At 44.3% G+C, this 15,703-nt stretch overlaps 1 protein-coding gene across 1 annotated transcript; it reads left to right on the forward strand.

Annotated features, from left to right (window-relative positions):
* The first annotated feature begins 4,168 nt into the window (after window positions 1-4,168).
* Window positions 4,169-15,094, forward strand: LOC146960066 (uncharacterized). The gene is made up of 11 exons (XM_085772650.1): window positions 4,169-4,293; window positions 4,721-4,834; window positions 6,124-6,237; window positions 6,418-6,496; window positions 6,657-6,885; window positions 7,039-7,208; window positions 7,785-8,848; window positions 8,963-9,223; window positions 9,315-9,488; window positions 13,176-13,222; window positions 14,538-15,094. Exons 1-11 carry the CDS (start codon window positions 4,223-4,225, stop codon window positions 15,092-15,094), a joined length of 2,880 nt encoding a protein of 959 aa, XP_085628776.1. The 5' UTR covers window positions 4,169-4,222.
* The last annotated feature ends 609 nt before the right edge of the window (window positions 15,095-15,703 follow it).

A 15,703-nucleotide genomic window follows, 5' to 3' on the forward strand; every position in this document is an offset into this window, starting at 1 on the left:
TTGGGGTCTTGGCTCATGGACTAAATTAATCCAGATAAGATAACATCATGACGAACAGTCACAGTTCAAAGTGTTAAAGTTGACCTTTGACCCAGCGGTTGTGTCGCAGTTTATTTCCCCGTGTGAAGGTAAGGTGAACAGTCTGAATGTTTTCCTCGTTAACACCTGTCGTTACCTGAGTTCTCTGCCCTTCAACGTGTCGTTGTGTTGTTGTTGTGTTGTTGTTGTGTTATTATAATGTTACTGTAGCTGAGTCAGAGCTGTAACTGTAAAGTCTGGACCGACAGAACCGTGTCCTCCATGTTGTGTGGATGTTGTGGGTAGAACCGTGTCCTCCATGTTGTGTGGATGTTGTGGGTAGAACCGTGTCCTCCATGTTGTGTGGATGTTGTGGGTAGAAGCGCTGGAATAAGAGCAGAAGCTGTTACTGCCTATATCACTGATCAATACTGACAGTTTCTTTATTGATGATGCAGCCGCATCTTTTACTCAAGAGGCTAATAAGTGATTTTAATTTGCCCCACCAGATTGTCTTATGGTTGTCAGATTTTTTAACCAACAGAAAGCAGAGGGTTTATGTAAATGGTTGTGTTTCAGACTCCTTATCTTTGTCCACCGGTTCACCACAAGGGTGTGTCCTTTCCCCCCTACTTTTTATTTTATATACAGACGAATGCAGGAGCATTAGGCAAGGCAGCTACCTAGTCAAATTCTCTGACGATACTGCACTGCTGTCTCTTCTTCAGGGATCTGAAGCAGGACACGGGGAGGCTCTTGTTGATTTTGTTTCATGGTGTGACAACAACTACTTAGACTTAAAGCAACATTGCGGAGTTTCAGCTCAGTGCTTCCACCATCTGGTTGAGAAGCGCTATCGTCTGGGGGGGAAAAGCGTTTATTCCCATTAATAAACGACAGTATTTACCACATACTTGCAAGGAGACTGTGTGGCGGGTGGTCGGGGGAGGGGAGGAGGGGGGTCGGGGGGCGGTGGTGGCGGCGGCAGCGGCGACGACGACTGGAGGGGAACGTAAGTTTCGCTTTTACCCACTACGTCTCTCTCCGACGCAGAGGGGAGGGGGGAGGAGGGGGGGCAGTGATTCGTACCCGTGCAGGGAAGTTACATAGTGCAGTTTCAGCCGACGCGACCCCGCTCAGGCTGCGGCGGCAGCACCATTCATCCTATTAACCATTTTTCTATCACTGCAATGAGTCTGGAAACATTATTTTAAGGCCGAAAAACTCCGCAATGTTACTTTAAATGTGTCCAAAACAAAGGAGATTATAATTGATTTTAGACGCAACAAAATCCCAGCTGCAGATAGCACCATCCACGGTGAAACTGTGGAAAGAGTTCCCTCATACAAATATTTAGGTACCTTTCTTGATGAGAAGTTAAAATTTGATGTGAACACTGCGGACATTGTAAAGCGAGGGCAACAGAGAATTCATCTTCTCCGCAAATTGAACTCTTTTTCTGTCAGCCCTGTTATCCTGTGTCGTTTTTACCAGTCTTTTATGGAAAGTCTCCTGTGTTTTTCCTTTATGCTGGTTTCCCAGCCTCACAGTGAAAGATAAAAACAGCTTGTATAGCATTATAAAAACCTGTTCCAAGATCACAGGAATGAAACTTAGGGACCTGAACAGTTTTTGTGACCAACAAACTTTGAGGAAAGTAAATAACATTTTGTCTTCTCCTGGTCACGTGCTGGCAAGTGAATTCTCTCTGTTCTCTCTCTCAGGTCGTCGCTATGTTTCACCTGTCTGCAAGACAAACCCTTTTTTGGAGTCTTTTGTCCCCTCTGCTATTCGCCTCTTTAATTCTTTGTAATGATTTTATCCTTCTTGCCATGCACATTTTTATTGGTCAAACATGTGCAACTTATGTACTTATTCACTCATTCAACGGATCTTTGACTACACTGTACCCATGGCATCCTATTCTATCTATTTATTTACCTTATCTGTTATATGTATTATTGTGTGTACTCGTACTGTGTTTTTTGTGGACTGTGCAAGCTGCTGAAATCAATTGCCCCTGGTGGGATTAATAAAGTTGTTTGAAGTTGAAGTTGAAGTTGATGATTGATTTCCAGTGTTGATCAATGTTCAGCTTCAGGTCCTTCACAGTAACTGAGGACATTTAGTGCAGTACAGTTGTGAGGTACTTGTACTCTCCTTGAGTATTTCCTTGTTGTGCTACTTCCTGCTTGTACTGCAGCTCATGTACCCAGGGGCGCCGCTAGGGATTTTGGGCCCCATGAAAATAATCTTTACAGGGCCCTCAACACAGCGGCAAAATTTTTTGATGCTGTTTTACATACAATTATGCACTGTAATGGTATTTTTGACAATGGTTTTGAGACTGTAGTAAATGTATTATTATTATTACTATTATTTTAATTATTAATATTATTTCAACACACACAGCTGCTCACCTCCTTCCTCATGTGGGGGCACTGGGGCTGGTTCAGGGGCAGGGGAAGTTGGGGGCTGACAGAGAGCTGTTGCTGCAGCTGCTGGTGCACTTGACTCTGTTCAGAATGAGGCATCATTTTGACAGAAGGGAGGTCAACTAATTGAATAAGAACAGCTTGATAAATGTTTGACTGGATTGATTATTTAACTAAAATAACAGTGAAATGTAAAAATCCAGAGTTTTCTTGAGCTAACATGGTGAGAAAAGTGAGCTAGCTTATAGACCACAGACAGGGACACAGTTAATATTCCATAACTATCCACAACAACTAACAAACCCACCTTTTTTTCTGAAATACTGGGTGACATATTGTCGAACCTTCAACTCCTTCTCCTCTCTTAATTTCTTTTCTTTTCGTTTTGGGCTGCCTGCTATTTGAGGCCTTCTCCTCCACCTTGCCCGTTGTGGCGCTGTCTGTGACAAACCGCAGGTGAGCTGATCCAGTCGGACTAAACCATTTTACATAAATAGAGGGGGGGAAGGGGGGGCCCTGCAGGCGTTGATGTTTCCAAAACAAATAAAGTTATCATTACCAGGACATTGAAAATAAAACATTTGTGATTATATGTTAGTTAATGACTTGGTGTCATTATTCTTTTCTGTATTATCATTTCATCATCATTAGGGGCCTCTCTGGGCCCTCCTCAATCATGGGCCCCTAGAATCCGTCTCCTTTACCCCCCCTTTTCGGCGCCCCAGCATGTACCTGACAGGTGAAGCTACTGGTCACTTTGCAGCTGCAGGTTGTAGATTAAAAACACCTGATGAGCTCAGAAACACACGATTAAAGATGAAACCACAGCATGTTTGTCCTGTGACTCTGTAGGTTACATCAGCTCACTGACTCATTTAAATCTATGAGAAGAGGAGCAGCTGGACACTGTCTCTGTGTCCTCACCATTCATGTCTGTGGTTACACACAGCTAACACTCTGGGTTATTGATTATTGGACACAAATCATTAATATTGTTGTGGAGAATGTTTTAGAGCTGCAACAGTTGTTCAATCAACATTTTTCAAGCAGAAATTTTCAATTTTCAACCTCAAAAATTGAAGATTTCCTTGTTTTCTCTGTTTGATTTGACTGTAAACTGAATATTTCTGTCTCTTTGATTGTTGCTGTGACAAAATGAGACATTTGAAGACGTGGCCTCAGACTGAGAGGAACTTGAACGCATCATTTGTATTTTGTGACATTTGATGGAGCAGACGATGAATGGATGGACAGAGACAATCAGTGGCAGTGGCAGCTGGAGAGTGTTTTTCTCTCTTTGAATTTCCAGTGTGAGTGAAATGACTGAATGTTGTGATAGTGGAGCTGTGAGGTGAAATAAGTGGAGGCCCAGTTGTTGTGTGTGTAGCTTGTTTGGTCCAGTGGTTTTCTACAGGGACGCTGTCCACACAGAGACTGTGTCACATCAACTCAGTGGATCTCAGTCCTTGTGTGTGTCAGTGGATGGAAACAGTGGTCCATGGATCATGTTGCTGGGCTGCAGCTTCATGACGCCATCTAGTGGACTGATAGTAGAAGTAGAGCAGCTGATGGCAGCTTCCTCTTCCTCACTGCTGTGTGACTGCATTCAGCTGACACTGATATGAAGCAGAGGAGAAGAGCCAATCAGTGGAGGAGCAGCTGGAGACATGATGGACATGTGAGCTGCTGTGCAGATGAATGATGTGTGTTTCCTCTGCAGGTGAAGCTACAAAGTGTGTGTGAGCTGATGTGGATGTGAGCTCAGCAGCATGGATCAGTGTGAGGACAGAGAGGAGGGAGCCCCTCCCTCTAAAACCAAGAGCCAGACCACAGGTCAAAGGTCAGATGAGCATCTCTAACTGTCCATGACTCAGATCACTGCTCCATCATTATTCACACTCAAAGCTCTGTGTGTGTTGTGTTCAAGGCCGAAGCAGCAGCACAAGACACAGTCTGGACCTGGACCTGGACCTGGACCTGGACCTGGACCTGGACCTGGACCTGGACCTGGACCTGGACCTGGACCTGGACCTGGACCTGGACCTGGACCTGGACCTGGACCTGGACCTGGACCTGGATCCAGCGATGAGCCCATTGGTCGTCATCAGTTTAACAAGATACGATATTTATTTGAAGGGTCAGAAATTAAAACAGTCAGAAAGACTTTTCTCTCTAGAAGTCAGTTGTTGTGTTTATTAAAAGATTGAAGATATTTCTCATCAGTTTTTCTCCAACATGCACATTTATCAGTTGTGTTGTTGTTTCAGGATCCAGCAGCAGAGACCAGACTCTCCTGAACCCAGCTGTCTGTCTTTAAAGAGCAACCACTCAAAGGACTTGAAGATTAACTTTAAAGGAGGACGTGGATCAGCTGATCAGATGTAAGAGACAAAACTACATTTCAAAGGTTTTGAGTTTCTGTTGAACGTTCTTCCTGTGGAGTCACATTTAAACCCGCTAACAACCGGCTTTTGGTGGCAGTGACTCGGCAAGCGACGCAGGTTAAAATCGCCTTCAACTGGCTCAGCTCTGATCGGTTTGCAGTGGGAACGCCAGACCCGGGTCAACTCGCTAATTTACGTGATGACGTTGAGCGTTACGTGCCGCCACGTCATCGCGCCAGTCACGTCTCATATCACGTACCAAAACAAAGCTCTGCTCTCATTCCAGACTGGGATCAAAAGATCAAACAACACTGACCTAAAACTATTGAAAAGAAAAGAAGCAACAGTCTGTTTAACTGACGTGTTGTGCCACGGACGTCCGTCATACGGGTCTGCCACGGTCCTGGTGCTCCAGGTCAGCCAGACGCCTCGTCTGCCTCGGCGGACGGGCCTCACACTCCGCAGCGGGCGGCTGTGGCATGACACTGTGTTTCTTGCACCGTGGATGAGAGCGGGGCGACCGGTTTATGCTCTGTCTGAACCCCAGCGGGGGGGCAAAAAGAAAAAACCTGCGTCGACCCGCTAATTTTAGTGGGAAAACAGCTAATGATTCTCATTACAAACTGAGTCATAACTCAGACACATGTTCAGTGAATGACTGACAGCATCCCATGCATCTTTCTTTCTGTTATTGCATCCACTGCTGACGCTGCTAAATATAACAGCAGCTTTTTGTTCACTTCCTGCAGCAGTCGCTCCACTTCAGCACTAAAGTTCTTTCTATGTTTGGAGTCCGACGCTCCCTGTAGATTTTTGTTTGGACATTTTACATTTTCTTCTCAACTCACAGTCTCTGGCATTCTGGATTTAACAACACGTTCATGAATCTGACGTAGAGTTTGCATGTTCTCCCCGTGCATGTGTGGGTTCTCTCCAGCTTCCTCCCACAGACCAAAGACATGCAGGTGAACTGGTGACTCTAAATCGCCCATAGGTGTGAATGTGTGTGTGTGTGTGTTGGCCCTGTGATAGACTGGTGACCTGTCCAGGGTGAACCCCGCCTCCTGCCCAAAGTCAGCTGAGAAAGGCTCCAGCTCACCCTCCACCCTAGTGAGGATGAGCTGGATAGAAGATGAATGAACTTAAAGAGATATTGGTGAATGAGGCCCATTGTTACAAAATGTAGGAAAAGGAACTCATTCACATTTGTAACCCTTAAAATAACTTTGCAGAGAATTATTTTGAAAACCTAAAACTGTCAAACATGAGTTGTGTTGTTGTTTCAGGATCCAGCAGCAGAGACCAGACTCTCCTGAACCCAGCTGTCTGTCTTTAAAGAGCAACGACTCAAAGGACTTAGGCATTGAGTTTAAAGGAGGACGTGGATCAGCTGATCAGATGTAAGCTGTAACTGACAGTCAGACTCAGGTTATTGTTCAACCAGTTTGTACGACGTGTTGTTGGACCAGGTCTGAAACCAAAGTGTCTCTGTCTGTTGTGAACGTCCTCAGGGGACATATAAAGTCCATCTTGTATTATCTCTCTGTCCTGATGTTGACTTGACACTGATTCCTCCACAGAGTGGACCAGGAGAGCTCAGAGGTTCCCAGTGGTCAGTCTGCCCAGCAGCATCAAACACACCTGGACTCCATATTTATGGTGAGGACATGTCCAACAGCTGCTGTCACATCTGTTGTGTTCACCATCATCTCCATGCTGCACTTTGACACCAGTGGATTGTCAGTCTGTCCAACATGGATCTGATGTTTGGCTCCATGGTTTTAGTTTGATGCTGTCACTCATAGAGTTTCTGTTCCAGCTGCTGGAGGAGAACATGGTAACTTTTGTCAAGAACGAGCTGAAGAAGATCCACAAGGCTCTGAGTCCAGATTACCCAGAATGCTCAGGGAGTCAGAGGGAGGATGAGGAGGTGTTGGACGGTGAGGATGAAGAGCAGAGGAGGAGCAGCAGAGAGGCATTAGTGAAGATCACAGTGAACTTCCTGAGGAGGATGAAGCAGGAGGAGCTGGCTGAGCGTCTGCAGAGCAGTAAGAGGATTTCTCTAAAGATTCAACATGATGAACAAATGAGACGTTCACTGACATCAACACATGGAGGGAAACATGTTCATATAGTCGTTATTTAGGATAATAAAAATGTTATATTGTCTTAATGATCTAATTTCTTGCGTTTTCATTCAGAATATTTTGCTCCAGTTTGTGGACGTAAACTCAAATCTACCCTGAAGAAGAAGTTCCAGTGTGTGTTTGAGGGCATCGCTAAAGCAGGACACCACACCCTTCTGAACCAGATCTACACAGAGCTCTACATCACAAAGGGAGGGACTGGAAGGGTCAATGATGAACATGAGGTCAGACAGATTGAAACAGCGTCCAGGAAACCAGACAGACCAGAAACAACCATCAGACAAGAAGACATCTTTAAAGCCCCTCCTGGAAGAGACCGACCAATCAGAAGAGTGATGACAAAGGGAGTGGCTGGCATTGGGAAAACAGTCTTAACACAGAAGTTCACTCTGGACTGGGCTGAAGAACAAACCAACCAGGACATACACTTCACATTTCCCTTCACCTTCAGAGAGCTGAATGTGCTGAAAGAGGAAAAGTTCAGCTTGGTGGAACTTGTTCATAAATTCTTCTCTGAAACCAAAGAAGCAGGAATCTGCAGCTTTGATCAGTTCCAGGTCGTCTTCATCTTTGACGGTCTGGACGAGTGTCGACTTCCTCTGGACTTCCACAACACTGAGATCCTGACTGATGTGACAGAGTCCACCTCAGTCAACGTGCTGCTGACCAACCTCATCAGGGGGAACCTGCTTCCCTGTGCTCGCCTCTGGATAACCACACGACCTGCAGCGGCAAATCAGATCCCTCCTTACTGTGTTGACATGGTGACAGAAGTGAGAGGGTTCACTGACCCAATGAAGGAGGAGTACTTCAGGAAGAGGTTCAGAGATGAGCAGCAGGCCGGAGAAATCATCTCCCACATCAAGACCTCACGAAGCCTCCACATCATGTGCCACATCCCAGTCTTCTGCTGGATCACTGCTACAGTTCTGGAGGAGCTGTTGAAGACCAGAGAGGGAGGAGAGCTGCCCAAGACCCTGACTGAGATGTACATCCACTTCCTGGTGGTTCAGACCAAACTGAAGAAGGCCAAGTATGATGGAGGAGCTGAGACAGATCCACACTGGAGTCCAGAGAGCAGGAAGATGATTGAGTCTCTGGGAAAACTGGCTTTTGAGCAGCTGCAGAAAGGAAACCTGATCTTCTATGAATCAGACCTGAAAGAGGCAGAGTGTGGCATCGATATCAGAGCAGCCTCAGTGTACTCAGGAGTGTTCACACAGATCTTTAAAGAGGAGAGAGGCCTGTACCAGGACATGGTGTTCTGCTTCGTCCATCTGAGTGTTCAGGAGTTTCTGGCTGCTCTTCATGTCCATCTGACCTTCATCAACTCTGGACTCAACCTGATGTCACAACAACAAACAACCTCCAAGAAGACTGAAACAACAGGAGTCAAATCTGCAGAGACAAACTTCTACCAGAGCGCTGTGGACGAGGCCTTACAGAGTCCAAATGGACACCTGGACTTGTTCCTCCGCTTCCTCCTGGGTCTTTCACTGGAGACCAATCAGAATCTCCTACGAGGTCTGATGACACAGACAGGAAGTGACTCACGGTCCAATCAGGAAACAGTCCAGTATATCAAGAAGAAGATTGAAGAGACTCCCTCTGCAGAGAAAAGCATCAACCTGTTCCACTGTCTGAATGAACTGAATGACCGTTCTCTAGTGGAGGAGATCCAACGGTCCCTGAGATCAGGACGTCTCTCCACAGATAAACTGTCTCCTGCTCAGTGGTCGGCTCTGGTCTTCATCTTACTGTCATCAGAAGAAGATCTGGACAAGTTTGACCTGAAGAAATACTCTGCTTCAGAGGAGGCTCTTCTGAGGCTGCTGCCAGTGGTCAAAGCCTCCAACAAAGCTCTGTAAGTGTAGAGATAGTTGGACTTATTCATCATTAGATAAAAACCCATCTGTCTTTTCAACAGGGCAGATAATAAACTCCTTTCTTCTTTAATTCCTCATTATCATCTCTTCAGACTGAGCAGCTGTAACCTCTCAGAGAGAAGCTGTGAAGCTCTGTCCTCAGTCCTCAGCTCCCAGTCCTCTAGTCTGAGACACCTGGACCTGAGTAACAACAACCTGCAGGACTCAGGAGTGAAGCTGCTGTCTGGTGGACTGAAGAGTCCACACTGTAGACTGGAGACTCTGGACCTGAGTAACAACAACCTGCAGGACTCAGGAGTGAAGCTGCTGTCTGCTGGACTGGAGAGTCCACACTGTAGACTGGTGACCCTCAGGTGAGGATCCATCCAGCTGTTTATCTGATGCCACTTGAACACAGCAGCAGGTGTTGACAGAGGGTTCCTGTGTGTTGTTGTGTGTGTTCAGTCTGTCAGGATGTCTGGTCACAGAGGAAGGCTGTGCTTCTCTGGCCTCAGCTCTGAGCTCCAACCCCTCCCATCTGAGAGAGCTGGACCTGAGCTACAACCATCCAGGAGCCTCAGGAGTGAAGCTGCTGTCTGCTGGACTGGAGGATCCAGACTGGAGACTGGACTCTCTCAGGTATGGAGAGGCTGCTGCAGCCACACACACTGTCTGATAGAGGAGGAGGAGCTGGAACATTTTCTATGGCCCCGTTCACACCTGGTCACACCTGGTATTAACATCTGTCTCAGGTGATCCAGGCATTGATGACATCAGATCCCATCAATCTGACCATATCCAGAGGTGGTGTAGGCCACAGTGAAGCTCCGCCCACTCCACTGACGTCCTCTGTCTCAGTCTGACTCGTCCCAACACAGTTTATACTGAAGCCAAAGTCTCAGAGTGTTTCAAACATGATCTGTGCAGCTTTCATCAGTCACAGTGATGAACTACTGGGATCAGGAGTTTCTCCTCATGATGACTTCAGTGTCTCATCATGACTCACTGTGTCATATTCAGGAGAAGAGATGTCAGTGATAAAAGCAGCTGTTGGCAGCTGTGCTCTGAGTCTCTCCAGATGTTTGGATCAGACTTTATTTCAGAGTGTATCAGGAAACATTTCAGCTGCAGCTGGTTGAACTGCTCCTGAACCAACAGAGTGTTTGACCTGAACAGTCCCAGAGACTGTAGACACCTGTTGAGTGTGGACACACTAATAACAACACAGCAACAAGAATCAAAGCATGTCCACTGCTCAGAGACATTCGTCTCCCAGCGTCTCCAACCAAGGAGGAAATAAGAGACAGAAACCAGGCGGCACCATCAGGTCTCTGTCTGGTCAGATATTGATGATCAATAATCAGCTCAGTCTCTCAGAGATCCAGATCTTGTCCTGATGAGATGTGTTGTTGTGTTGAGGAGACAGTCAATCACAGTGTGACATCCAGATGTCCTCACTGTCCAGAGGTCTGGAGCTGTCAATCAGAAGACAGTGAGTGTATAGTCCAGGCAATTTAGCTCATTTTGGACCCTAAAATAGAAATAATTGTCACAGAAGGTTTTTCACCATACATCATTTCTATGACGTGTCTAGAACAACATACTAAAAGTCCCAAGAAATCCTAGTTGGGGAAATATGTTTAATTCGAATCATTGTTTACTGTATAAAGTCTATGGTGCCGACAACAATACACCCCAATGGGGCTATTTTTTTCCTTTACTCCTATCACAATGAAACTTTACATGATGAAAGTATCCATGAAATGTAACATTTTTTGTATTACAAGTTTCTTTGAAAATGAATTTGAATATGCAAATGAGCCTTACACTAATCAAATATGCCCAAAATACACCCGAATAGGCTTATTTTCATCCTTTACTCCTACCACAATGAAACTTCACACAATAAAAGTATACATGAAAAGTAACATTTCTGTATTTCAAGTTTCTTGGAAAATTAATTTTAAATATGTAAATGAGCTCAACACTAATTGACTTATGGTCAAGAAGCCATAAAGCTGCAAGCAGCAAAAACAGGGGCCAAATAACTTAGTTCTTAGTCCCGCTCATATGTTGTTGAACATAACAGCATATTTAATATAACATCACATACAGTCGTTGAAACGACTTTGATGAATTCTGACTTTCTTCTGATGTTCTCTGCAAACTGGGAGGAAAGTCGTTAGGTAAGGCTTGTTCGCTAATAATAAAAAAAGAATTAAAAAAAGAATTTAGAAAGCAACTGGAGACAAGACTGTGCAATTAATTCTTAAGGTCAATATAGGTCTTTTAAGTGTGGCAAGTGACAGCACTCAGTGCATAGGCTAACTTATTGAATGAACATTAATGTGTTAGTTATTTGGCCCCTGTTGCTGCTTGCGGCTTTATGGCTTCTTGACCATAAGTCAATTAGTGTTGAGCTCATTTACATATTTAAAATTAATTTTCCAAGAAACTTGAAATACAGAAATGTTACTTTTCATGTATGCTTTTATTGTGTGAAGTGTGATTGTGGTAGGAGTAAAGGATGAAAATAAGCCTATTCGGGTGTATTTTGGGCATATTCCATTAGTCTATTGCTCATTTGCATATTCAAATTCATTTTCCAAGAAACTTGTAATACAAAAAATGTTACTTTTAATGTCTATTTTCATTTTGTAAAGATTCATTGTGGTAGGAGTAAAGGAAAAAATAGCCCCATTGGGGTGTATTGTTGTCGGCACCATAGACTTTATACAGTAAATAATGATGCAAATTAAACATATTTCCCGATTCCGAACTAGGATTTCTTAGGACTTTTAGTATGTTGTTCTAGACACCTCATAGAAATGATGTATGGTGAAAAACCTTCTGTGACAATTAGTCTGTCGTAAAACGCTATTTTGCCTGGACTAGTAGTGAACAGTGTAATAATCAGTGTTTGTGGCTGAATGTGTGTGTGATCAAACAGCTGTTTTCAGACTGTGTGTGTGCTGACTCCAGATCAGATGAAGCCACAAAGTGGCTCCTTAATGAAAGTCTCCAGCAGCTGGAGCTTCACTTCCTGTCTGAGTCCATGTGCTCTGAGCTGAGCCTGCTTCTCTCTGCTCTACAGTTTCTCTGCTTCCTCTGGACTCTGACTTCAAGTCCAGTCAAAATGTGTGGACAGGTTTGATGGAGCTCAGGACTGGTCCTGAGGACGGCTGCTTTATTCCACATGATGTGACTGATCTCAGTGAGTCAGTGTGTTGCAGCTGATCTGTGTGAAGAGCAGAGAAGAACAGAGTCATTGATCATGAGATCCTGATCCGTCCTGTCACTGTGATCAGATGGTTTCTATTAGAGCTCCTTCATCCACTCACTGCTGCTGTGGCTCCTGTGGAAACCTGCTCACAGCCTCATTCTTCAGCTTCCTGTGGAGTTTTCTTCAGACAAACACAAGTTGTGTTCACACTCAGTGTTTCTCACTAAACTCACTGTGTGTTTCACTGAGCTCTAACAAACGTGTTGAGTGTGTTTCCTTCCTCATCAAACACTGAAACCACACTGCAAAAATTCAAAATCTTACCAAGAATATTTGTCTTATTTCTAGTCAAAATGTCATTTCTAGTCAAAATAAATCTAATTCTACTTAAAATAAGACTCATCACATTTAAAAAGTAGCTTGTTTTTAGACACTTTTTAATTTTTTCAAGCAAATTTTCCACTTTAAATAAGTAGAAAAATCTGACAGTGGAGCAAATTTTTCTTTCTTATTACAAGCACAAAAAACTTGCTTTCACTGGCAGATTTTTCTACTTATTTCAAGTGAGAATTTGTTTGAAACAAGTGAAAATGATCTAAAAACAAGTTAATTTTCTTATTTTAAGTGGAAAGAGATTAGTTTTGACTAGAAATTAGACATTTTGACAAGAAATAAGACAAATATTCTTGGAAAGATTTTGAGTTTTTGCAGTGCATCCACTCTTCACAGCTGCACTGTTCTTCTTTCCTGGTGCATTGTGGGATATCTGGGCTGGTCAGCTCCACCTGTTGTGTCTTCATCTTCTTTGCTGTGACGTGTGTTTGTGCAGCTTGAGAGTCAGAGAGTGAAAGTGTGTGTCTCACACTGCAGTGACATCAGATGGAGAAAAGACATGATGAAGTGTTTCCTCCTGGTCTCCTCCTGCTCTGTATCATCACTAGATAAAGACTCCAGCTCCTTCTTCTCTGTGCTCAGTGTTCATCCAGACATACCAGCCTCCATGTGAACACAGTGATAAAACAGTGTGTGTGTGAGAGCCATGTAATGTCCATGTGTGCATGCTGACAGAGAAGGTGCTGCTCTGACCCCCCTCCTCCTTTCAGGGTGGAGCCTGCTGGAGTCCCATGGTTGACACCAGGTCTGAGGAAGTGTAAGTCTGTTTTTACTTTGATTCATGGAAACGAGGGATGCACATGTTGAACCGTTTAACCGTTAACCGATAACAAGAACTTTGACCGATTAATACTATCAGTTTTTTTTTATTAGCTCCTTGTCGTCAACTCACGGGGGCGTGTCGACACGTGCAGATTTCCACGTGTCTTCAGTCATATCTCACGGTAAAAAGTTCCACAGGAGGACTGACAGTATGTGCAGCAGCCCCCGTGAAGGAAGGTCAGACCATAAATGTAGCTACACAGACATAGATGTGAATCACCTGTAACAACGGCGCTGAAAACAATGAAAAAAGCTAAATAAAAGAGGAGGCTGATGCAGCTCTCCTGCAGCTCCACAGAGGAGCTCTGCTGCTCCTTCAGTCTGGTGTTTGGCTGCACTTTGTAACTAAAACAGTTCTACACTGGACGATCTAACCTCCATATGAGAGATCAGCTGAGACAGAGCAGAGTGGATGTGGCACTGATCAGCTGTCACAGCACACGTGTGTATTTAAAGGGATAGTTCAACATTTTGTCAAATTGGCCCATCACCATAATCCCTATAGTCATAGCAGCAGGTTCGTTACCTTTAATTGTCGGTGCAAGATATTTTTAGAACGGCGGAGCAGAGCCGTGAGCTGCTCAGAGCTACGCTACGGAGGCTCATTATGGGATTTCTTGGTTTCCCTCATCAAACTCATCAAATACAAAATCCAACAACTCCACAACGCTCTGGTGGACAAGTTGTGAGCTGCACATTCACCACGCTATGAGATAATAACACAACGTTACCACACAGAGTTGTTTTAGAGGGAAATACAGAGACTGATGATGAAAAACTGTCCCTGAAGGCAACGTGCATCAGTGGTTTTGCATGAATTTCCCTCTAGTCTAGTTTGATGAGGGAAACCAAGAAATCCCATGAGCCTCCGTAGTGTAGCTCTGACCAGCTCACGGCTCTGCTCCGCCGTTCTAAAAACAGCTTGCACCGACAATTAAAGGTAACAAACCTACTGCTATGACTATAGGGATTATGGCAATGGGCCAATTTGACTAAATGTTGAACTGTCCCTTTAACTGCAAAAAAAGAATAATTGGAGCGTAATCTTATCGGTTAACGGTTAATAATCGGTTAACGAGCGTCGGTTATCGGTCAGAAAAGAAATTCAAAATGTGCATCCCTACTGGAAACAAAGCAGCACATTCAACCATCTTCACACTGTCACATCACTGACCTCATGAGTCTTCATCAAACTGTCAATAACTGATCAATGATCAATAACTGCAGCTGTGTCTTGTTCTCTCCATCAGATTCCTGTCCACTCACAATCGACACAAACACAGTGAACACAAAGATCAAACTGTCTGACAACAACAGGAAGGCGACATGGGTGAAGGAGCATCAGTCATATCCTGATCATCCAGACAGATTTGACGAGTGGTCTCAGCTGCTGTGTTCAACTGGTCTGACTGGTCGCTGCTACTGGGAGGTCGAGTGGAGAGGAATGGTTGATATATCAGTGAGTTACAGAGGAATCAGCAGGAAAGGAAACAGTGATGACTGTGTGTTTGGAAGGAACGATCAGTCCTGGAGTCTGAGCTGCTATGATGGTGGTTACAGTGTCAGGCACAATGACAGACTGACACGTATCACCTCCTCCTCCTCCTCCTCCTCCTCCTCCTCCTCCTCCTCCTCCTCTGTCTCTAACAGAGTAGCAGTGTATGTGGACTGTCCTGCTGGCTCTCTGTCCTTCTACAGAGTCTCCTCTGACTCACTGATCCACCTCTACACCTTCAACACCACCTTCACTCAACCTCTCTATCCTGGGTTTGAACTCTATCCTGATTCCTCAGTGAGTCTGTGTTGAGTGAAGCAGAGTCTCCTCCTGTCACAGAAACCTTCTCTCTGTTGAACAGACAGTTCAGTCTCTACACGTCTGTCTCTGCCTCTCACTCACGTCGTCTTCACAGGACAGAGATGAACACAGTTTAATAATGAACTCATCAGCGTCATGGCAACAGAAAAATCACTGGGACCTGAAAAACAAGAAGAAGTTTATGAGAATCACTGAGAAGAGTTTAAAAAACCAACTGATTTAATCCATGAATGTAAATAATCTGATGTGAAATAAACAACAACGTGATTTAATAAAGAATCAGTAAATAAATGAATTAATAAACAAACATTTACATGTCGACATTTATTACTGGATTTATTTTGAGATTCATTTCCTGACAGATTTTAATTCATTCATCAAGTTTTGACTAAAATGTCTCTCCATAGGCGTCAACGTCTTATTCTGAAATTGTTCACTGCTGCCAATGTGTGACTTGACTTTGTAGAATGTTTATCAGTTGTTTTTCTCTAGTTGTTAAAGGGATAGTTCACCCAAAATTCAAATTTCTGGGAGAAGTTTCAGAGTCCTCCGTGCCTTCTCTGAGTTACGGGGGGTCGGCGCAGCAGTATTTGTCCATAT

This window comes from Trachurus japonicus, unplaced genomic scaffold (assembly GCF_045865225.1).
Source record: "Trachurus japonicus isolate A0001 unplaced genomic scaffold, Traja_1.0 AP030749.1".
Lineage (NCBI taxonomy): Eukaryota > Metazoa > Chordata > Actinopteri > Carangiformes > Carangidae > Trachurus > Trachurus japonicus.

What these genes read in the sequence shown, in the direction of transcription:
- LOC146960066 (XM_085772650.1), top strand. Translation starts at nt 4,223, where the DNA reads ATGGATCAGTGTGAGGACAGAGAGGAGGGAGCCCCTCCCTCTAAAACC. An exon ending in AGCCAGACCACAGGTCAAAG is followed by an intron (nt 4,294 to 4,720) that starts GTCAGATGAGCA and finishes TTGTTGTTTCAG; the next exon opens with GATCCAGCAGCAGAGACCAG. An exon ending in CGTGGATCAGCTGATCAGAT is followed by an intron (nt 6,238 to 6,417) that starts GTAAGCTGTAAC and finishes ATTCCTCCACAG; the next exon opens with AGTGGACCAGGAGAGCTCAG.